General features: G+C 35.7%; 1 protein-coding gene across 8 annotated transcripts in view; it reads right to left on the bottom strand.

Moving 5' to 3' along the window:
- Positions 1-24,982, bottom strand: part of NR2C2 (nuclear receptor subfamily 2 group C member 2) — a 66,338-nt gene that overhangs the window by 35,379 nt on the left and 5,977 nt on the right. For 6 of the 8 annotated variants that reach the window (XM_073351283.2, XM_073351279.2, XM_073351280.2 and 3 more), the window contains exons 2-4: positions 20,626-20,709; positions 6,720-6,830; positions 2,610-2,810 (exon numbers count right to left, since the gene is read on the bottom strand). In XM_073351283.2, coding sequence (XP_073207384.1) covers positions 2,610-2,810; positions 6,720-6,830; positions 20,626-20,685 — 372 coding nt within the window. In that variant the 5' untranslated portion in view covers positions 20,686-20,709. Of the gene's footprint in view, positions 1-2,609; positions 2,811-6,719; positions 6,831-13,657; positions 14,572-20,625; positions 20,710-24,982 lie in introns of those variants that run through there. The other 2 variants (XM_073351282.2, XM_073351281.2) reach the window with 2 other exon arrangements.

Below are 24,982 nucleotides of genomic sequence, written 5' to 3' on the forward strand. Positions count from 1 at the left end.
TTGGCACCTAACCTGCTTAGGCACTTTTGTAAATCCCATTAGGCACCTAAATACCTTTATAAATCTGCCCCTAAATTTAGTCTGGAAGCCTGGTTTAGGCAAAGGCCTGTTGCAGTTTAGAAAGACAGAGTCCAGTCTGGGAGTTTAGCTTAGGCAGAGGCCTGATCCAGAACTGAAAGATTTATTCCTGACTGGGGCTCATCTTAAGCAGAGACTTGCATTAGCCTTCAAAGATTCGGGGCTTGTCTACATAGAGAAGTTATTGCAGAATAAAGAAATTTAAGTGTAATAGCTATACTGGAATAACTTCCCCATATAGGTAATTTTATTTTGGAATAACAGTGCCTTTTTCCAGTTTAGCTTAATCAACTTCCAAAGTGGATTAATATTATAAAATAATATCTGAGTTTTTTTCTGCTCCTCCCCTTTCACTGCATTTGAGCCTCTGACACCATTCACATAGGTAGATCACTGTGTGACAGCACTTCACCACAGGAGCAAATATTATCATTTGGATAGCTAACTGGTCACTTGGAGTTGTAAATCAGATAGCTAAACATCTAACTGCTAATACTCATACCTGCAATAAAGAGTAAGTACAAAAAAAAAGAAGGTACAAATGTTGTGGACACAAATTTTGCTCACAAAAGGGAACACGGCCTTCTGAAAATATAGGCCTGTCCAGTTTTGTTTTAAAGTTATTACTCCTCTTTTTAGACACCATAAACAAAGTATATCCACTAGTTTTGAAGTTCCTATGAAAATAGAGGGCCAGATCCTCAGTTGGCATAAATTAGCATTGCTTTATTGACTTCAATAGAGCTATGCTGGTTTACAGCAGCTGAAGACTTGGCCCACGTTTTGTGCACCTCACATTAGCTCTATTTCATTCCCACTCCTTTTACAGCAGTGGTGGGCAACCTGCGGCCTGCACGCAGCCTGTCAGGGTAATCCGCTGGCAGGAGGTAAGACAGTTTGTTTACATTGACTGTCTGCACCTATTGGAAAACCTGGGAGGTGGGCAGGTGCAAGCCCACCACTGTTTTAGAACTTTGGGGATATCATTCAATGATGCGAACATACAAACAAGAATGCTTGGCAAGACAAAGTGCTATATTAAAGGAAGTTAAATAATGCAATAATATAAAATTCTGTTCAGTTCAAAATACAGGATGAAAATAGTCCGTCCTTAACCCTTTGGAAACCAATAAATCAGAGGCAGGATTAAATCCTAAAAGAGAAGAAAAGGGAAGAGAGGGGAAAGGAAGAGAGAGTGGATGGAGGGAAGTGGGGGAGTATAATCCAATAAACTCATACTTTTTTCATGGTATCAGCAAGGAAGTTAATCCTGACAAAATTAATCTCACTGACAAAGTTTTTAAAAAACTTTTAAAAAACGAACAGCTTTAAATTAATTATGTTTATTAATTTAAAAAATTAAACTTCCAACCATATACAGTATTCAGCTTATACTAGCACTGTGCTTGGTTTTATTGGCTTTTATTAACTGGGGCATAGAATCAGTGTATTATAATATGTTACAGACCATTGTAGTACTGGAAAGAAACAAGGTCTCATCTTTAAATATTCACTTACAGTTCATGTTAACTCCTAGGAGTTGTTGTTTATTTTGGTACATTTCCACTGTCTTTGTGCTGAATATAACATGATTATTTTTCCTTCTTTTATGGGTCTGTCTGTATTTTCATGCCCAAATCATCCCATTAAACACAGACATTAAATAAAAATATGATTCAAAACAGAAGGTTTTCTGCTTTGAGGCATTTAAATAAGAAATGTAATTTACAATAAACTGTTATTTTAAAAATCTCTTAAAAACAATTGTTGTTATTTAGATGTTTATGCACAGATGGAAATTTTCTCTCCTGTAAATCACTCTTTTAATTTTACTGTCAAATAAAATGATAGTTCTATCATATTGATAGCAACAGGGAGTAGATATCGATTTTAAAGAGGTGGATGTGGGGAAAAAAGCTCCTACTTTAGTAGAAAAAGTTTGATCTATGTTTATTAATGTGTATTATTTGTATTATGATAGATCCCAGACATCTGAATCATGACCAGGACCCCATTCAAACATATTGTAAAGACAGCCCCTGCCCCAAAGAGATTACATTCCAAGGCCTTGAGCCCTGCAAAGATTAAAATAACTTTGCCCATTGCCTTCAGCGGAACTACTCACAGGCATCAAATTATGCATCTGCTTAAATCTTTGCTGAATTAGGACCTTAATAAGGAGAACATGCAACAATGGGTGTTGGAACACGGTAGAAAGAGTGAGGGGAGAAGAGGGAGACAAATAATAGTAAAAGGACACAAGGTTGCATAGATGAAGTGTTATAATTTGCCGTTTTATGAACCTATAACAGCCCTCTCTTGCAGTTTACTGTGGCATTTTAGGAAGTAAATTGGAAAGTTAGCCATGGAAATGAACAAAATGATTATATAACATTTTCAAAAACCTGTACACAGGAAGTTTAGCTTTTAGAAAACTATCAAAACTTCTAGGGGTTTAGGGCTATTATACAATTAAATCTATTTAAATCAATAATTGAAGCAGTATAGCCTATTTTAATTATTGTATTTACCTGAATTCTGCCTGGTACAATGTTGTCAGTGGTGGTAAAGATAAGTTGCTTGGCATTAGAGGTTTCAGGTGCTGCCAATATCACCTTTCCTGTTCCAGTTCCATCTGGACTAGCCAAGATAAACTGTTGCTTCGGAGACACTGATGAGTCCACTGCTGTCACTATCTGGATTTTCTGTCCTGTTTGCTGATCTGTCACAATCTGCAAGAAATGTTGAAGGATTTTATAAGGCATAATATAAGATTTAACATTCTAAAATCTTTGGTTCTATCTCAGAATTATATCTTATTACCTGATAATGGCTCTTCACTGCCTTGCAACTTACATAGTCATTTATACTTGTGCAAAATAGGTGTAAATGATGACACAAAGTGCAAGGCAGTGGAATCAGGCCTTTATGTATATATAGTGCTTCTGCAGAGAAGGGTGCTTGTGGAATGGGAAGCATTGGTGATATGAAAGGTGAGGAAGTAGCTGAACTATAGTAAATCACATTAAACAGGTCAAGAAGGAATCTCTCTAATGTGTAAACAGTGAGGTGGCAAAATTTGCACATGATACAAAATTACTAAAGATAGTTAAGACCCAGGCAGACTGCAAAGAGCTACAAAAGGATTTCTCAAAAGTGGGTGACTGGGCAACAAAATGGCAGATGAAATTTAATGTTGATAAATGCAAAGTAATGCACATTGGAAAACATAATCCCAACTATACATATAAAATGATGGGGTCTAAATGAGCTGTTACCACTCAAGAAAGAGATCTTGGAGTCATTGTGGATAGTTCTCTGAAAACATCCACTCAATGTGCAGCAGCAGTCAAAACAGGAAACAGAATGCTGGGAATAATTAAGAAAGGGATAGATAATAGGACAGAAAATATCACGTTGTCTCTATATAAATCCATGGTACGCCACATCTTGAATACTGTGTGCAGATGTGGTCGCCCCATTTCAAAAAACATATATTGGAACTGGAAAAGTTTCAGAAAAGGGCAACAAAAACGATTAGGGGTATGGAACGGCTTCCGTCTGAGGAGAGATTAATAAGACTGGGACTTTTCAGCTTGGAAAAGAGATGGCTAAGGGGATATACGAGTGAGGTCTATAAAATCATAACTGTTGTAGAGAAAGTAGATAAGGAAGTGATGTTTATTCCTTCTCATAATACAAGAACTAGGGGTCACCAAATGAAATTAATAGGCAGCAGGTTTAAAACAAATAAAAGGAAGTATTTCTTCACACAACGCACAGTCAACCTGTGGAACTTCTTGCCAGAGGATGTTGTTCAGGCCAAGACCATAACAGGGTTCAAAAAAGAATTAGATAAATTCATGGAGGATAGGTCCATCAATGGCTTTTAGCCAGGATGGGCAGGAATGGTGTCCCTAGCCTCTGTTTGCCAGAAGCTGGGAATGAGCAACAGGGAATGGATCACTTGATGATTACCTGTTCTGTTCATTCTCTCTGGGGCACCTGGCAGTGGCCACTGTTGGGAGACAGGATACTGGGCTAGATGGACGTTCTGACCCAGTAGGGCCATTCTTATGTTCTTATGTGATCCAAATAGTATAAAATGAATACCAATGAAGTATAATGACCAAGGTTCTTATGTTCACCTAAGTGAAAAATATGTAACATATTGTACATGGCTATGTATGACCAAGCACATATCCAGTACACATACACAGAAAATCTAATCTGATATAATCACAAAGTTTCCTCACTTAAAGAATTAAAAGTGAAAGTAAAAATACTTTGGAAAACTCTATGAGGTCAAACTCATTCATTCTGAAAAAGGGAAACATATTAGTAAACTGTGAAACTAGCCTCTTCTGGTCAATACTACAGGCAGAGATGCAAGGTGGGTCAGGTAATATCTTTTTATTGAACCAACTTTTGCTGGTGAGACAGACAAGTTTCTGAGCAAACACAACTCTTCTTTGGGTCTCGGAAAGTACTCTTGAGTGTCACAGCTAAATGCAAGGTGGAACAGATTGTTTAGCACAAGTAGTTAGCACATTTTCTAAGGGACCATTAGAGGTTGCGTGGCCCATTAACGCCTCTGAGTCATAGGACAAAAAGAGGAGGTTAGTGAGCTACAGATTGTTGTAATAAGCCATAAATCCAGTGTCTCTGTTCAGTCCATCATTTTTAGTGTCTAGCAGAATTATGAATTTAAGCTCCCAGGCTTGTCTTTTGGTGTTGTGCACACAATACTAGAGACAGAAAATTAAAAGCATTCCACCTCATGACTATAGTTGAGATTTCTTCTGTTTTGGTTAAAAATAAATACACAATGTCAAAACATTTTTTTTGTGTGTAGTTAATTTACAGTTAAGGTTTATATGCTAATCTGATCACTTGTGTGAATAAAGTTTCGTAGCATAGAACACATAATCCTTAACAAATAAACATATTATCATCACCATTTAAAAAAAATCTAAGCATATGGAATAGCCAATTATGATAATTAAGGAGCTCACTAGGCAAAAGATCTCTGGGCTATCTTGCTGCTCCACAGAGCTCTTACTGGCCATCACAGTGTTTTATATTGAAAATCTTAGCTGGTAGCATGAAGTCACAGTGAAATCTTGTCTGTGGGATCAAGACTGATACCTCTATGATGCTGCCTGTAAATTTTTTACAGAGATGGGAATTGTCTTTTCCCTTTCCAGTATTCTCCCTCAGCACGGACTGTTAGTTCCTTTACAATCAGTAGAGATATGAGGAACAAGATTAATTGTTCTGCCCAAGTGGGCCAAAACTAAAGTTATGCTGGGAGGATCTGCTCTATGAACTTCAGAATGTCCTAGTATTCTTCAGTCATACATGTTGAGGAAATATAAATCCTTTGATGGGGTGGTGAGATATATGCTGATATTGTAGATCCAGTAGATAAAAAAGTTTTTTTGCTATTGTTACTTAACCAGAAATATGTCTGCAAAGGAGAATCCTCCCATAGTGATAGACTCTAGAAAGTAAGACAGTGAAGAGGCATAAATTGCCTGATTTTTCTTTTCCTAGATTTAGAGGGAATATATAGGCCAAAACTGCAGGTAATATATATACACTAGAGGACAACTCTCAGTGCTTATCTACAACTGACAATGATAGAATCACAGATTCATAGAAATGTAGGCTGGAAGGGACTTTAAGAAGCCATCAAGTACTACCCTCTGCACTGGGGCAGGATCAAGTAAACCTAGACCATCCCTGACCTAGACTAGGTGTTTGTTCAACCTGTTCTGAAAAACTCCCAAAGATGGGGATTCCACAACGTCTCTTGGAAGCCTATTTCAAACCTTAACTACCCTTATATTTGGAAAGTTTTTCTTAATATCTAACCTACATATCCTTTGCTGCTGATAAAACCCATTATTTCTTGTCTTCCATCAGTGGACATGGAGAGCAATTGAGCCCAGTGCTCTTTATAACAGCCTTTAACATATTTGAAGTCTTTTATCAGGTGCCCCCTTAGTCTTCTTTTCTCAGGACTAAATAATTGCCAGTTTTTTTAATGTTTCCGAACCGGTCAGGTTTCGTAAACTTTTTATCAGTTTTGTCGCTCTACCTAGACTGTCCCCAGTTTCTCCACATCTTTCCTAAAATGTGGTACCTAGAATTGGAGATGTTACTCCAGCTAAGGCCTCACCAGTGCTGAGTAGAACAGGACAATTACCTCCCATGTCTTACACACAACATTCCTGTTAATACTTCCCAGAACATTAGCCCTTTTCTCAAGTGCATCACATTGTTTACTTATATTCAATTTGTGATCCACTATAACCTCCAGATCCTTTTCATCAGTATTACCACATACCTAGTTGTTCCCCATTTTGTATTTGTGCATTTGACTTTTCATTCCTAAGTGAAGTAATCTGCACTTGATCTTTATTGAATTTCATCTTGTTGAATGCATACCAATTCTCCAATTTGTACAGGTCATTTTGAATTCTAATCACTGAAAGGACCTCTGTGATATCTGGTACATTAAAAACAAGAGCTAACTATATTTTTCAAACAAAGAAATAAAATTGGACAATAACTGGATGATATTTGCTTTCATAATAAGGGCCCATTGATTGAGTTATTTAAATTAAAGAATTTACCTGAATGCGCTGTGGTGAAGCTACAGAAGAGTCTGTAGAAATAATTTGGATGCGTTGAGAGGGGCTGGTCATCACTGGAGATTCAGATAATGAAGTCTGAACAGTCTGTACCTGTAAATAACAAGATAGAAATTTCACTTAATGTACTATTATAACATAGTGGATATTTTTTATCTTAAACATTATACAACTCCATCGTGGATTCTAGACTTATAATAAAAAGTTTCAGTAGCTAAAACACACTAGTATCTGCTTTCACTGAATTGTCAGAGTACGTTTTTGTTGGCAAGAATGAATCTATTATGCTCCAGAATAATCACTACATAATTAGACTTGGCAGAATTCAATTTTTATTTTTTATTTTGATGGATAATATCAATGTTTATTTTTAAGTATTTTTCTATTTTTATCTACTTTAATTTTCACAGTTGTGCAAAATTATGGATATTAAGCATTTTTTCAACTTTTATCTATTAAAATTTTCACAATTGCAGGAAATTATGGGCAGGTCAGACAATTATTGAAATGATAATAGATGTTGAGAGTCAAAAAGTTAAAGCTGCATAACCACTAAAACACAAATTGTCAACTTCATATGACAACATATACAATGTAAAATACACTTAAATCAAACTATTAAGTTGTCAAGCAGCATTTTTCTTACTTTGTCTATCAGTAAGTTTCTATTAATATCAATTGAAATATTTTTTCATAGGTTTGTATGTGTATGGTGTGAAATCGATGTTTACCGACAGTTACCAGTAAAAATCTAATCTTTCCAAGTCTAGGTATAATATTACTTGATCAAGCTTCTCAGAAGAGGCATATAATCTAAACAGTGTGGTCACTATTACTGAAATGAAAAAACATACCTTTTTTCAACTTCCAGTTATTTACTTGATAAATCTTTTTTTGCTTCTTTTTAAAATAAAGCTGTTCGACATATTAGTAATAATATTTTGTACTAATGTATCACCTTTCATCTGAGGATCTTAAAATGTTTTATGAACAATGAAGTCCAAAAATTTCAGATCTGTTTGCCAAAAATTAGACACCTTAATCAATACTCAGGACCCTAACTAAAAGTGGCCTACTTTCCAGAGACCAGAGTGCCTGACTCTCCCATTAATTTCAAAGGGAATGGGTGAGTGCTCAGCATCTAATAAATTTACGGCTTTTGGTTAGGTGCCTGAATATGGATTTAGATGCTTAATTTTAAGCAACCAAGTTGGAAAGTATTGGCTATGATCCTACAACAATCCTTTGGAAACAGACAAGTAATGTTACCTTTATTTTACAGATGGGGGTGAAAGTTGGGCATACAGAGGTTAGTGACCTGCAGAGTGCAGAGTTTTGAGACCACAGCTCTATCCACTAGACCATGCTTTTAAAGCCACCCTCTCCAATGTTGGAGATGGAAGAGAAAGACTTTTCTGTCTCAGATTCCATTCCTCCATCCTACCTTTTGTTATATAGCTCCAAAATATCCTTGGGAGTCAGGAGATGTCTTGACTCTTAGCCTGGACCTAAATAAAAAGGTATTTGGGGATAGAGGAGGAGGAGAATGTTCTGGGCAGTCCACATGCCTCCAATCTGCCCAAATTGGCATTTACCCCTTTTATTTCCCTGATTTTATGTGGTCAATCTAAAGCCTCTCATAATATCTGGTTAAACTATGTAGCCTGCCTGGAATAAGTGGCAGCCTCATTTTCGAAGCTGTTGTGAGAGCAATTTTCAACTGCAGTGAGTGTTATTTAGACATTTATTTAGAGTACAGTAGTGTTTGGATAAGCAACTCTATAAAAATGGCTTGGCAAAGTTTGAATTTTATTGTTTGCTCAGTATGCAAATGTAAAAAAGTTGGTTTTATACTAGCTATCAGTGCTGCAGACTTGGATCTACCTTCCCACACACCATCACTAGAAATTAATATTAGGAAACCAATTTCTCTCCTTAGTTACACGTTTAATTACTATTATCCTTAGTGAGGGTTTCACAGATGTAACTGAGGGTAAAAATTGACCCTCCAATTGGAATTCAGTTAACAATTCTGTTGGTGTGTGAAAACAAATAGATATCATCTCCCTCTACAACACCTGTCTGCATTGGCCTTGCTGCAGGACTAACAGGTGTAAAATGCAGCATAAATCTATTTTTGTCATGTTAGTAAGCATATCTGACTCTGGATACATGCAGGAAGCAGATAAATTTCATAACAAGTGCTATTTTTACAGTTAATTTTCAGAGCAGAAATTGATTTTAAATACAGTTGTTTGAGGTTGAAGGATGCCCCATGGATGTTTAGGAAATGCAGCTATCTCAAACCCTGGAAGATCCTGGATAAACTGGAATCAGACTCTAGGAATTTTGTGACCCTAGAAGGATATGTATGATTTGGATGTTGGTGGCAGAATGCCCCATAGAAGATTTTTTGAGGGTGAGGGCTTTAACTGAAGTAAGAGTGAATGAAAGATGTTGGCTTGACAATCTTGAAGACTTCTATTAATCTGCAGAACTGATACAGCACAAGCAATGCAAATTTGCACATGTACAACTCGGTCAATTGTGATTAAACCCCAACCCGGAGGAACCATCACAACCGGAAAGTTCAGTCTCCATGTCCTATTCAATCTTCACCCTTGTTGATGCAAGTGGCAACAAGAGGAAACAATTAGTACTGATTTTGATTGTTGGTTATTTGAGGTAGACACCTTCCCCCGAGGAAACAGACTAAGACCTCCAAATGGATTTCACAAAGGCCAGTTAAGAGACTATCTGATGGTAATAACTTTCAGTCACAATCAACTTACAGATAAAAGGTGCCTATATGCCATTACTAATCCCCAGAGCCCTTCAACACTCTCTTTTTGTTAAGATTTCCTTCAGTTCTAGGGCCCACTATGGCCTTTTAAAAACCAGCTTACTTAATCTTACTTGGCTCATTCATATCTAAATATGAACTGGGCCTAGTATACAATTCCTCACTATTTGGAAGATGCTGTAGAAACATTTTCAAGCCTATTTGTGTTTAAGCCCAAATAAAATTCACAGCCATTGTGTATATATTATATATATAATTCAGGACCTGGCCGTACAAACCTTCCACACAAAAGATGCCATCTGAAATCAATGGGAATTCTACACTTGGATGGCTTGCAAGATTGAATCCCCTGGCTTACAGTTAGTGTAAAATATTTCAGGTTAAAATACTTTCAGTAAAAAATTTCAAAAATCCCTTCAGCTAGTTCCAAATTATAGAAAATTTTTGTACAAACATTACATATACTTATTTGTGCAGAATTCACGAAAAATGGCTCTATTTTACTTTTAAATTTTGCAGGTCAATAATCCATGATGTGGACAAATGCCTTTGCCTATTCTCAGAAAATTTAAAACAATGGTGATAATTTGATTAGAAAATCACATATCATGAATGTGCAACAATATTTCCACAAAAAAATCTTAAAATATCTTTAACATATAGATTTTATATAGATGTGAAGCCACTGCTTTCACATGAAAGATTGTAACAGCTTCTCAGAAGAAGTTAATATAATTTTAATTAGTTAATAAATATTTACACAACAGACTTTAGAAGCTCCAGAGGTGTCATTACAATCTGTCAAATCAATAGTCTGCAACATGTTTACTTTTTTCAGTCACATGCTTTATTGAGAGTAATTAATATTGTTATTGATTCATTTTATCTTGTTGTAGAAAAACTGACAATAGATTTTATATACATGGCATAATTTGAATAACTAATACTGTAGATTATTATTACAGGTGATACAAAATGACAATTTATTTTAAAATATCCCTTTTAATCTACAAATTAAACAGTCAGTTAGGGAACTCAGGGAACTCAGATAGTAAGGTGATATGGACCATAGAAATAGACAAGATAGACAACCATAGTGCCTCATACTTAACTTAAATAATAAGGGTTACAGAAGATTCCAGTTTCTGCCATATCTATTTATTTGAAACCAATGAGGCACAAATTGTCCACAATTCTGCCCTTCTCATAGCTGTTCTTTCATTTTAATTAATTAAAAGCTTGGGATTCTTAGTTAAGTCTATCCCGATATTAAATGACACCTGTCACAAACATTATCACATAGATTTTGAATTGTTGGTTAACTCAGAATCATATGTAAGCCAGTCCCCTCTTCTAATAAAATTATATACATTATGGGGTTTCTTAAACAGTTTTTAAACACACATTTATATTGTCCTGATGTAAGAGTCTGTAATCCTGTATTTACAGTGCATGACTGACCCTAACAGCTTCATATTAGCATTGCTGAGTGGAAATGTCTTTTCTGGAAATTCTCAAGAGAATAATTAAACACTATTTTTGTAGTTTTGGGACTTGTTCTTGGATTCACTATCTCCCTGAATGGTCTTACTTGGAGATAAAACCATTGAGTTTCCAAACTGAAGTACATGAATCTATTCAATTTAAGTGATGACGACAATCCCAGAAGTACCTGTTGATCAATGTTTGCATTGCTAGAGAACAGTTAACTCTGCACCTAGTCATAAACTGAGTTTGTATAGGAAGCCCTAATCTTCTGTGACCTTTTGTGGTTAACAAAGAATTAGCTTAGCTACTCTACGATTTAAACAAAAGAAAAGAACTTAAGGCACAAGTCAGACATTACTGTATAATATCTCAGAGACAAACCTGTTAAAATAAACACTACGTTAATTGAATCAGGCAGTTTCACTCTTTTGTGCTTTTAAGTCCTAGGTAATACGTGTAGTGTGGAAGTCAAATCCAATAAACTAAATCATGAAAGAGCAAGACAATACCTCATATAATTATCTTTCATACATACATAGATTACAATGGCACAAAATTGTAGGGAGGGGAATACAATTAGAAGGATCTCTAAATCACTGGCAGATATAGTATATCCTATAGCTGAAAACAAGATGTCTGACCAACAAAAATTTAACTGATAGTATCAGAAGGCTACTGGAAGATCTAATTTAACAGTAATTTCCTTATCCTGTGTGCCAAGTCATTAACTGAGATCCACACATTTTAAAAGATGTACATTTTAGCTGTTAGGATCTTTTAGATGTTTCATCCTCACCTGTGGAAGGCTAATCCTTTTTGAAGTATTTTAATTACCTTTTAGACTACAAAAGCACCTGGAGTCTACTCTTGCCCTAATGTATGGGGATTTGCACAGGCATGCATGAAATAATGTCACTATGTAAACAGGAACTAGCGTATAACTCCTCTGTAAACTCTTTGGGGCAGGGGCAGCCTTTGTGTTCTGTATTGTATAGTGCCTAACAAATCACCGCACCTATTCACCATCATCACATAATTTCCCTGTGGGATTGTTTATATGAAAAAGCAACATTAGTAAGTATTTATGGGAATTATTTTTAACTATTTTAAAGAAAATTCAACAGATAGCAACAAGGAGAAAGCTAGTACAATATGATCAGCCAGGTGTCCACCAATAAGGGCTTTGTAGACCACTGGTGGACCACATTTTGAGAACCACTGCGTAAGTGATGTATTGATGTGTCGTTTTCATTTTTCTTCAGAAACCGAAAAATATTTATGCACCTAAATTTATTAACCTGAAAAACAAAACACTTTTTTCCCCAAAAACTTATGTTGAAAAAACATATGCTGTATCAATAAAGGATATATTGCATATTTTGTTTATTTAATTGCTGTCTGAATGCATATCTTATATTTTAGGATTCTCTTTATGTCCTTATTAATGTACAGCTTCTTTAGACTCATCTACATGATGCCATATGAAATAACAATAATTTTATATGCCTCACAACTGCTGAACATTTCAGGTGCATCTACAGAACACACTTGCTGTGCTACGGAATATACAAGGTACCTCTTACTATTCCACTGATTTCAATGAAATGTTAATTGTTGACAGCAGAACAGCATGTGTATTAGAGAATCAGAAGCACAAAAGGTTAGTTTTTCTGAAATAATCAAATTATAGGATTGAGAAAAGATCAAGCAGCTTCCTATATTAAAGCTTAGTTTCTCCCCAACCATTGCCACACACATACAAAGGATTACAATGTATAACACTAAAATGCTATATTACCACTCTAACCAATTAGCTACACCTACACAAGTTTTAAATATTTAATAGAAAAATAATACAACTCTAAAAATATATAACTTTTTTGAATGGATTTAAGTAATGTTACTATCAGAAACTGTCCAGCTTCTCTTCATATGGCTATTATAACAAGAATGTTTTTTCTACCATATTTGGCTGTAAGTAGAATTCAGCTTATATGAGAAAAATATTCTCAACAAAAAGGGTCTGTGAATATTTATTTGAGACAAATAACAGTTTTGCTTTATATTAAGTTTATTTTTAAGATTTGAGATCATAACTAGCATTCACTATTCAAATTTATAGTACAAAAGACATCACACACTATGAAACTTGTACCACATGTTTAAAGCAGCCACAATGGAAGCTGTATAAACTGTAAGCAAATATCTACTCCACCAATTTTAAGTAAGGTAGGTATAATCTATTATGCAAAGAATGAAAATGAGTTAAAAAAATCAATGACGTCTATTTTTTGTCATTTTTAAAGAAAAATTATCAACTAATTAGAAGTCTATCAGTAGATGATAAAATAAATAAAACAGGCCTTAAGTTGTAAGAAACTTCAACATACTAAATTTTAAACATGTTTAATCAATAAGTATTTAAAAATAATCACTAAATATTTTAATGAACATTTGCTCTGAAATTAATCCATTTGCTACATAAAAGGCCTTTAAAAATAGATTTCTTTAAGCAAAATTATTGAATATACATATTTTAAAAGAAGATAGAAAAACTGCTTCAATAACCTTTGTACTGTTTGCTTCCTGGTGCTGCCTACCTATATTTTGTACAGACTCTAGTACTTACAGTGTCAAATCCTTCCTGCAGCTTTATTTACATTTTTTCTCAGCAAACCTCTCAGGCCAAAACAATCCAACAAGAATACAGAGGTCAGTTACAATCTATTCACAGACATTTGCATCCAGGTTCCATTAGTGAAGATTCCAATCACTGAAACCAGACAGAATTGTTTAAAAATGCCCTCTCTGTGACCCTGCTCCTCTGAAGGTCAAGTGTACTATCACTCCCTGTAACCAAGGAAGCAGAATCGACGTGTTCCTGCTGTTTTGCCAGCTGCTGAAGCAGTTTGTCTAATAATACGATTAATTTCATTTGGAGAAGATGTACCCAGGTTACAAAGCTTTCTCCCCTGTTTCTCTTCCTCAGTCCCCAAACCTGCTACCTCTCCATAAGGCAGAAAAAGAGAATTCTATGAGAAAAGAGTTTGCCCAGCTCTTGAATTATTTGCAAATCAGTAAGTGGAAAAGGAAAACCACCATGTTCCCTGTGGAGCATCTTTATCTTTATAGTTCATTAAGCTAATGTATTTAAAGGAACATGGGCCTCTCTAAATTCCTATGTGCCCCTCACACATGTAGTAATGTAATCAGTCTTATTACATATAAGACTTAATATATTAAATACATGATGCATGTGAGAAAGTTATGATTCATTATTTTAATTCCCTGACAAAACATTTGGATCAGACTACAGTGAAATCTGGCAAATTAAGGCAACAACACACTATTAATAATAGAACATTTTGAAATATCTGCAAGGAGGAATTTTTTTTGCCCTCATAATATCGACTACACTTTGAGGGGGAAAGGGGGAGCTGAACTCTTTGAAAAGTTTTATGATAATGAATTTCATTACAGTGAATTTCCATTACACAAGCTTATGTAACAACTACATGACTTAGCTGATTTTAAGTAACACAAATATTTTATTTCAACTTCAAGGACTCCTAACCTGAGTATTGAAATGAGCTCACTGTTAAAATTAGGCCCTTTTCACAACAGTGAGGAAATACTGAAGATACAATTTATGTACTGTGTAACATTACTAATTTGGAAAGGTTAAAAATTATAGGCAACATCTATAGAATAATTTCTCCTCACTCATTATAGGTGCATATTTGCAGCACAGACCCAACAGCAATATTTAGTCAACAAACCTATGTCCAGATTCAGAAAGGTATTTAAATACATGCCTAAATTTATGCATGCAAGTAGTCCTATTGAAGTCTATTGTACTACTCATGTGCTTAAAGTTTGATGCATACTTAAATACCATGTTGAACTGGGCCTTAACGTGTCTACCTTGCTAAGGAAAGTGTTGTTTAGATAGGTTTGTAATGTCTGACTGGCAGATGCCTTTCAACTGTAGGTCACCAGTTAGAATCCAACCCAGCTCCACAGGGATAAAAAAATACTTATCTCACTGAGGAATAGCTTTAGATTACTGTCTTTAAAATACCATTCTGGATCTTTGTAAAAAAAGTCAGAAATGTCAAATGCATGGGTACCACTCTTCAGCACCAGGGACAAAGTGCCCTCATAGCAGGATGCCAGCTGTGCAACCAAGTCTAACTGTGTTCAGATCACAACTGTAGTCCCATCTTTATGATAAACCTGCCTTCCTCTCTCAACAACTTCCTTCATAAACTTAACACAGAAAAAACTTGAAACTTCTTGGAAACTGTGAATTCTTTACATAACTATGTTTGTCTTTTGCATTCCTAGCTGACAGGTGCCTAAAAAATACAATAGAAGGGTTATAGTAACAAAAGTTCGTAATTTACTACATTGAAGGCTTATTGAGCACAACTTAGAAATATTTTTCTAAGCAGAATTAATCAGTATATTGGTTTTCTTTTTGATATACAGCTACAATAGCAAGCCATGTGTGATTTTTATAAGACATGATAATATGTCAGCTCTAGCCTCTGTAGAGAGAACTTAGATAAACAGCAGACTCAGCCTCAAACTAACAAACATGCCTGGATATGGCAATTATTCTTCCTTTCCTGACAAATGAAAGGAGGATGAGATTTAAAGTGTCATGGTTTGGGAATATGAGAAATACTTCTACAATCTATTGTCCACAACAAACGTATATATATTATACAGGACTTATTTGAATACAGACAAGCAGTAAATGTATTCAAAACATAAATAATGTTTCGAATACCTCAAACATTTACCTTAATTTTTCATACATAATACCCAAGATTACTGTTTCACATTCAGTATTATTTAAATTTACCAAGTCACCTTTGTCATTTAAATCTAGACTGCACAATGCACTATTAAAACCTACAAATAAGGAATAATCCTACACTGGTATGATGATGGACTAAATTATGTAAACCCCTCGTCCCCCATTTCAACGTTTGAGTCCATCAACTGAATTCATTGGGTACATAAGAATGGCCATTCTGGGTCAGACTAATGGTCCATCTAGCCCAGTATATTGTCTTCCGACAGTGGCCGATGCCAGGTGCTTCAGAGGAAATGAATAGAACTGGCAATCATCGAATGACCTATCCTCCTGTCCTCCACTCCCAGCTTCTGGCAAACAGAGTCTAGGGACACTCAGAACATGGTGTTCCATTCCTGACCATTCTAGCTAATAGCCATTGATAAACCTATCCTCCATGAACTTATCTAGTTCTTTTTTAAACCCTGTTATTGTTTTGGCCTTCACAACATCCCCTGGCAACAATTTCCACAGGTAGACTGTGTGTTGTGTGAAGAAGTATTTTCTTTTGTTTGTTTTAAACCTGCTGCCTATTAATTTCATTGGGTGACCCCTAATTCTTGTGTTATGTGAAGAAGTAAATAATATTTCCTTATTCACTTTCTCCACAGCAGTCAAGATTTTATAGATCTCTATCGTATCCCCTCTTAGTCATCTCTTTTCCAAGCTGAAAAGTCCCAGTCTTTTTAATCTCTCCTCATATGGATGCTGTTCCATACCCCTAATCATTTTTGTTGCCCTTCTCTGTAACTTTTCCATTCTAATGTATCCTTTTGGAGATGGGGCGAACAAATCTGCATGCAGTATACACACTGTAAAATACTAAAGAAAGGATTTTTATCTTTCTCCCCGTGTCCCCTCCCCACTTTACATACTAGGAACGTCCATATAAGGTAATCATGACTAGAATGTGGAACTAAAACTGACCGCTTTAAATATTTGAAAACTGCTAGAAAAACCAGTCAGCAACAAAAGGACTAGTTACTTGTATTCAAATTTGCATAAACAGAAACCTAGATTGCCCAAACTCATTTCATGACTCTTACATCCTTTGAAACTAACAAGATTTCTCCATAGCTGCAGTTGCATACCTAGTTCATATGCTAATTCACCAATGTGACTTTTCCATGATTTTATGTACATGTACCTATATAGAGATATATATTTATCTCAGTTTGCAATTGTGAACGAAGGTTCATTTTCCAAAGTTATAACTCTACACATTTATACACTGAACCTTCAATCCTTTTTTTCAATAGTTTATTACCAGACACGTCATTGCAAAGGCAAACAACTACATTGATTATGAGAACATTATTTGAGAAATATGTTGACAGAATAAATCAATAGTCAATACAGTTAATTGATTTTTGAGTTCATACTTTTTCATAGAAATCTCTACAGATATTTTTACTGATGCCACTTAGTGTTTCTGATTTAAGGAGAAGAGCATTTGCTTTATAAGCATCACTAAAGATCAAAAGTATTTGTATTTCTTAAATACAGTGATCAATCTCTCTTAATTTGTCATAATCTGGGTATAAGCAATGTTAGTGCAAAAGAGATTCTTATAAAAGTTAAAGTAGGAAATAATTACAGCAAACCCAGACTATATTGTACCCAACTGTTCCACAGGAATTTAAAATATTTTACAAACTTACTCTCACAAAATTTACAGCTTACAGTAAATATTTAATTGGAACAGTTATAAAGTTCTGTATTCAAAACCATTACTTCTTAAATTAGATCTTAGATTTTACAGTTTGGCAGGCAAGCAGGCAAAGGAGGAGCTAATGCTATCCTGACCTCCCTCTACCGTGATGCAGAAGGACAGCTAGTGAGCAGTTGGAACAGGATAAGGGACAATATCAGCAACTGTTCATAGTGCTCCTTTCTCCCATCAGAGCTGGTCCTGAGGCTTCAGGGAAAGAGGTGGGAGGCAGTGCCCTCTGCCTCCGGTCCGGAGTGACAGGCCTGATTCAAACACTTCAGTTTAAAAATTGCAGGACACAGTTCAGAAAACATACTTCCACACAAATTTTCTTCCTAACAGACTTGCTCTCAAGAGCTGAAGTTGAAGCCTGAAGTGGCCCCTCAGCTACAAATTGGACACTACTAGTGTATAGCATACTCAGAGTACAAGATGAAACCTTGAGAAAAGTAGTGTTAGTAGTTTATACACGAAGGATAAAATATGAATGACATTTTGCAAAAGCTGCTCAAAATGTGAAACAACTGCTGACATTTCCTTTCTTGGGCATAGCTGTTCTCTGTACTCCAAGCTGATGAATTCTGAGTAAAACCAACTGAATAACAGCTCAAGGTGTAAATAATGACATAAAGTGTCATCCCATCTCATCCAGCTGGAAGTAGAAAGTTGGAGAAATGGAACAAGCAATAATAAGCTCTAAAGAAAGAAAAGAAAAAAGATAAGCAGTGAACTCTGAACTACTCAGTAGATGAAACCATCATAGGAGCTGTTTTAGAAAATCATTCTTAAAACAAGAACTGATTCCATGTTTTTCACTTATTCTGAGTATATAAAATACAAGCGGTATTGGGGTGTTGTGTCATTAATGGCCATGTTGGAGCAATAATTCAGAGAGACAATAAAACCTGAAAAATTACTGCACAGGACTGAAAAACACAGCACTGCTGACTCTCTACTTACAGGACAATCTAATGTTTGCTGCTTGACATCTTGGTCCCCAGTAAACCCACGTGCAACATAGGCAGTAATCAGTTTGAAGAATTACTGTATATATAACTAAACATGCCAGTATTTGCATTAAATTATCTTGTTCATAACTGACCACTTAAAATTCATGTTTTAGGATTCAGTATATGATTAATGGCTATATTTCCCTTCCCCCAATTCAATTTTCCTTGATGAAATATCTGGCTTATGAAGAAAGCTCTCATTTTTTAAGGCCAATGCCAAATTTTTACACTACCCTAAACCAATTAATCATTTCCCTTCTTGCCAAGAAACTACTATGAATACAAATACACAGATCTAATATATTTCAAAAAGATTAGTCATTTATTAAACTGGACTAAAAATGTATCTGACTTAGAAGGACACATAGCAGTAAGCCAGTCATTTATAACAAAGATGGCTCAAGATTTAAAAGGAACATTATCTATTTAAGAATTAACAGATGTTGTGACCATGCTGTTTTTTTATAAATATTTTTCCATGAACAAAAATATCATGGTGTTATGCATTAGACAAGCATATAATTTAAGGAGGGATTGAATAGTGTAAAGAGAGGAAGCCCTAGTTACCCACCGGCCAGGAAGAAATCACAGAGCTTCACATGCTCTTGGGAAGGACCGAGCTCTCCAGTGACAAGATACAACCATCACATTATGTTACCACGGTGCATTTCCTGCACGAGGAATTACAAATGTCACATATTTTATGTGCCTTAGATGTGATTATAGCATCACCATTCATACCAGAATAGTTAAGTGTTTGCCTGTCTTTCCATTACAAATTCTTTTTTGGGGGCTCTTCTAGGACTAGTTTGTAAAAATTAATTCTGGGCTGAAACTTGCTATACAAACACCTGAAAGAGCAAAATAAAACAAAAAAAAATTCTATTTGTCAGTTTCTAAGGTGAAATTTTAGTTTGTTCTTTAAACAGTCCTTAAAAGTGATTCGACTGTACTTTGTAGCCCTTAGTCCAGATTTTGACTTAATCACTGTTGCCATAAAATATATTTTTAAAAGAACAAATTAATATTTCTTTGTAGAATAAAGTTATTGGATATAAAAATACATTTGCAAATCCTTTTCTGAAAGTATTTTTGCCAGTGGATTTACCTCAGATATGCAGCTCTCACATTAGCCCACCAAACCGAGTATCTTCAAGGTGTAATTACAGTTCACTGGGTCAGAGATCTATGAACTAAAATCTCTAACATGGCCTTGACTATGGAGATGTCACGGACTACTGAGTACAGATAATCTACAAAATCCCTTCATTATGTAATTATATGATAGGCTGTAGTAACTCTCAAGAATATTAAGCCAAGCAAAAAACCCACAAACCCTATACAGTTAAGGACCTGATTAAAATTAGCAAACTAAAATAAATATGTAGGTTATCTTCTATTTCCATGATAAAGTGCATTTTCAGTGCTGAGAAGCTGATTTAGACATTTTAGCCTTCAGCTGTCCAAGTTATGGCAAACATAAGTAAGGCCATTAATTAATGTTATCTTAAAACTGTTTTTGTGCTGTTATACATGTATACTTGGGACAAAAATCCAAACTCTGATTCACAAGATTCTCTCTAATGCATGTTCACCATATTCACTATAGTAGTATACATGGTACTTGAAACATTGTTCAAGATTTAAACGGCATATCAACTAAAGAGTAGAAACCCTTATTTATTAAACTATGTCACTTAAACACACTGGTTTTCTCATATCTTTTATTTCAAATTATGAGAATTATAAAATAGGCAAAAGAACCAAATTTCCATGTAGGTCACGGGTGAATTTTCTTGTTTTACACATCTAATATGGAATCCACTAGAATGAAGTAAGGTGACTGAAACAAATATTGGCTACATTTCTTACATGTTCTCATGTAAAATAATTGCTGTTCTATAATTACCTTCTGCTTCATTTCTGATCAGTTGTAAACAACGGAAAACACTGATATATTTTTCCTTTCAAAATCAAGTATGCCAGCTACTGTAGTATCATCTGCCACTCACCTCAGCCACCTGCTGTGTCTCCACTATCTGCTGAGCCAGCACCTCCATATTGGTTGCCATGGTGAAGCAAGATCATTAGAGAACCTGTTTGGAAAGATGCCAGCAACTTCCATCAGGCAAAGAAAATGAGACTTTTTGTCACTGTTATTAATTAAAATTAAATCTGTGGTGCAGCTTTACATGAATTTACACCACTGCCAAATACATCTGACAAATAAGAAAGCAGTGCACATATTCACTGCAAATATGGGACTACTGTTTTCAAGACACAGATATTCTAAAATTATAAGCAAAAATATAATTTTACTTTTATAATTTTAAATTTTATAAAATATTTGTATTCCACCATTTAAAAACTGGCAATTAAGAGATCTCTATTTTGAAAATGAGATAGGGCAAATTTGAACTTCAACTATTGGTCCAATTTGTGGAATTCACACTTCTTAAAAAAGCTTTAATTAATTCCTAGTTTGTGAGGTGAAGAAAAAAATACACTTAAATGAAAAGCCTCTATGTCTTGCTGTGCTGGGCAAGGAGGTGGCTACCAGAGGAAGGTATTTGAGCACATTCTTATTGAACTCTTTTGCCAGACTACCATTATCACCTGTGTTTTTGTCATAATCCTGCATTGGCAGGGAAATGGCCTAGAATATCTAATGTATCTTTTCAATCTTTAACTTCTATGTTATATTTTACAATGATACTATGATACCATTATAACTGTGAGACGGAAACTCTGGTGAATGTAACTGCAAGTTAATTCTCTGACAAACTCACAAATAAAAACAAGATGTAAAACAAAAAGAAGGGATTAATCACCAGCACACAAGCACGTCCAGAAAAATTTAAAACGATGGTCCTTAATACAGTTTCGTTTCTCCATTCCTATTTTAAATTAAGAAGTCTTTTGTGCCCTCTCTGAAAACTTAACAGCTGAAATAATCTATTTTAAAATGATTATACTAAAAACTTTGCATGATCAGCCCTAGAAAGTTAAGTATCAGCAAAAGCCAATGATGGCCATTGGCCAATGTTCTGGCAAAATGTAGTGCTTGATAATGCTAAGATAATCAACTCCTCTCTTTCTTGCAATATCCATGTTAAACAGACTCTCTACTTGTCTGTAATCATTTTTAGTCCCAATTTGCTACTAAAATGGTTGCGAACCCTAACCTAAATAACCATTCAAAAGGTCAAAATATTCACCTTGAGCTTTAAAGCTTTGCACATCGATTCTGAAGAAATTGGAGGAATGGCAAATGAATATTTAAGGAGGAAGAAAAATGTTCCAGTTTTCCAGTAATATTTTGTACCATGTCTTCACAGACAATCACTGCACATCTTAGTCAAGCATGAAATTGACTAGGAGTAGTAAAAATCCCTGGTAGAGCATGGAAGCTAGGAATGTGAAAATAAACATTTCTGATTTTTCATCTTAAGTCATTTTTAGAGAAAGTCATGACCTTAATTTCAGTGGACTCTTCCTGGTTATTATATCAGTTTAATTCCTCAAACTAGATGCCAGACTATATGTGGAAAAGTGGTGACAAGTCAATTACTATCCCAACAGAAGATACCACTAGAACTTATTGTAACTGCATGTCTGTATTTACATTATGAATTATAAATTGTTGCTGCATCATTTTATTGTAGCATTATTATGAGTTAGGTTGTTAAATAAAATGCTGAATTATATACCAGTGGAGCTTGCTAATATGATAGGCATACAATGTTATGATGTAAATAGATGGCGGGATTGGGGCAGGGATTTAAATAACTTTCTGATGAAAAGAGAAACAGACCTCTTAAACATACCAAATTATAACTGGTTATTTTAATACTGTATTTACAGTGTATGAAAAAGTCTAGAAGTCAAAGGAAAATGTGGTTTTGATTGCATGAGGGCACTGGGACCTGCTGATACTATGAAATAGATGACAGTTGTTTGCAACAGTAACAGCTGAATATTGTGCAGCAGTAAGCTTAGAAAAGAACAAATTATGTTCAGTACCATTTTGGCTAGCCATTGTTAAACGCTGGTGAGCAGTGTCTACCAATGATTAGCTGAAACAGCTGAATAAAGTTTGTCCTTTTCTACACATTCCAAGTGAAATTGTGGACTCATTAAAGTCTATGGGAGCTTTGCAACTGACTTCAGTGGGGCCATGATTTCATAGTTCATCTTTAAATGGTCTCCTCCTCTTTACCAGTGATTTGTAGGAGTATAGACATTGCAGTGTTCAGAGCTTTATCTGTGCATCTCCTGTTAAGCATTAAAATGAAACTGCACAGCTGAAGTCCTGCTCATCAAGAATTAACTCTTTACATTTTAGGATTTGGGGTCCACCTTCTCCTGTTCCTGTGAATTTTTGAATTCACTTCCACAGTGTTGTATATTATTTATATTGCAGTAGTGTTAAAAAGCCTAACACAGGTTGGGCCCCATTATGCTATGCACTGTACGATAAATATCATAAAGCCACTATATAAATCCATGGTACACCCATACCATGAATACTGCATGCAGTTCTGGTCATCCCAGCTCAAAAAAAAATATATTAGAATTCACTTATTCCTTACTCACATTCTCCACACTATTTGTGATTTAATAGACCTCTATTATATCCCGCTTTAGTCATCTCTTTTCTAAGCTGAACGGTTCCAGTCTTTTTAATCTCTCCTCATATGGAACCTGTTCCATACTCCCTAATCATTTTTGTTGCCCTTCTCTGTACTCTTTCCAATTTTAATATACTTTTATTGAGAGGGGGTGACCAGAACTGCATGCAGTATTCAAGATATAACCATATCCATAACCATGGATTTATATAATGGCATTATGATATTTTCTATCTTATGATCTATCCCAGAGGTTCTCAAACTGTGGTCTGTGGACCACCAGTGTTATGCAAGCTCTATTCAGGTGATCTGCAGATAGTTCCCTCTAAGATGCGTGCAGACATGGCTCCACAAATTAGGTGCCTGTACCCTGGAGAAGACACACATGTACGGTGGGGTAGTGGCCTTGGGAAGAATAGTGGGTAGGTGAAGTGGGGTGAGAAGAGGGGGTGGGGAGAATTTGAGATGTGCAGGGCTGCGGAGGGCAGAGAAAGTGGTGACTTTCCTCAGCTCCAGGGCTGCAGCTGCTGGGGAGAGACAGCCCTCCTTCCCAGCCTCAGGTCTGTGGCTGCTGTGGTGGGGGAGAGACCCCCTGCCTTCCCAGCCCCAGCTTGGGGGCTCCTGAGGTGGGAGAAAGAGGGAGAGACCCCCCCTCCTTCCCAGCCCCAGTTTGAGGGCTGCCACAGCAGGGGAGAGAGGACATAGCCATTGCATTAGAAAGATAAGACTACTGGTACTAAAACATGAGTTGTGTGCTTTTATTTGTAGAACAAAAACGTTTATTATTACGTTTTTTTTATGTAGTGCTTTTATCCAAAGCGCTTTACAATAGTTAGCTAACGGTACAAACAACATTTGGAAAGATCATTAAGTGGTCCGCCGAGACCCTCAGCAATTTTCAAGTGGTCTGCGGAAAAAGAAGTTTTTTCTGGATATCCCTTTCTAATACTGTTTCTGCTTTTTTTGCCTGTTGTTTCACATTGAACAGATGTTTTCAGAGAACTATGATGACTCCAAGACCTCTTTCTTCAGTGGTAATAGCTAATTTAGGCCCCCTCATTTTGTATGTATAGTTGGGATTATGTTTTCCAGTGTGCATTACTTTGCATTTAACATTGAATTTCATCTGCAATTTTCTTGTCCAGTCATGCAGTTTTGTGAGATCCCTTTGTAACTCTTCACACTCAAGTTGGACTCAACTATCTTGAGTAATTTTGTATCATGTGCAAATTTCATCACCTCACTGTTCACCCATTTTTCCAGATCATCTATCAATATGTTGAACAACACTGATCCCAGTACAGCTCCTTGGGGAACCCTGCTATTTACCTCTCTCCACTGTGAAAACTAACCATTTATTCCTACCTTTTGTTTCCCATCCTTTAACCAATTATGGATCCATGAGAAGACCTTCCCTCTTACCCCATGACTGCCTACTTTGAGCAAGAGTCTTTGATGAGGGACCTTGTCAAAAGAGCTTTCTGAAAGTCCAAATATACTATATCCGTGGGGTAACCCTTGTCCACATGTTTGTTGACCCCTTCAAATAATTCTAATAGATTGGTGATGCATGATATCCTTTTACAAAAGCTGTATTGACTCTTCCCCCAATAAATTATGTTCATCTGTGTATCTGATAACTCTGTTCTTTGTTACAGTTTCAACCAATTTGCCTAGCACTGAAATTGGGCTTACTGGCCTGTAATTACTGGAACCCTTTTAAAAAAATTGGGCCCTG

Source organism: Lepidochelys kempii, chromosome 7, assembly GCF_965140285.1.
Source record: "Lepidochelys kempii isolate rLepKem1 chromosome 7, rLepKem1.hap1, whole genome shotgun sequence".
Lineage (NCBI taxonomy): Eukaryota > Metazoa > Chordata > Testudines > Cheloniidae > Lepidochelys > Lepidochelys kempii.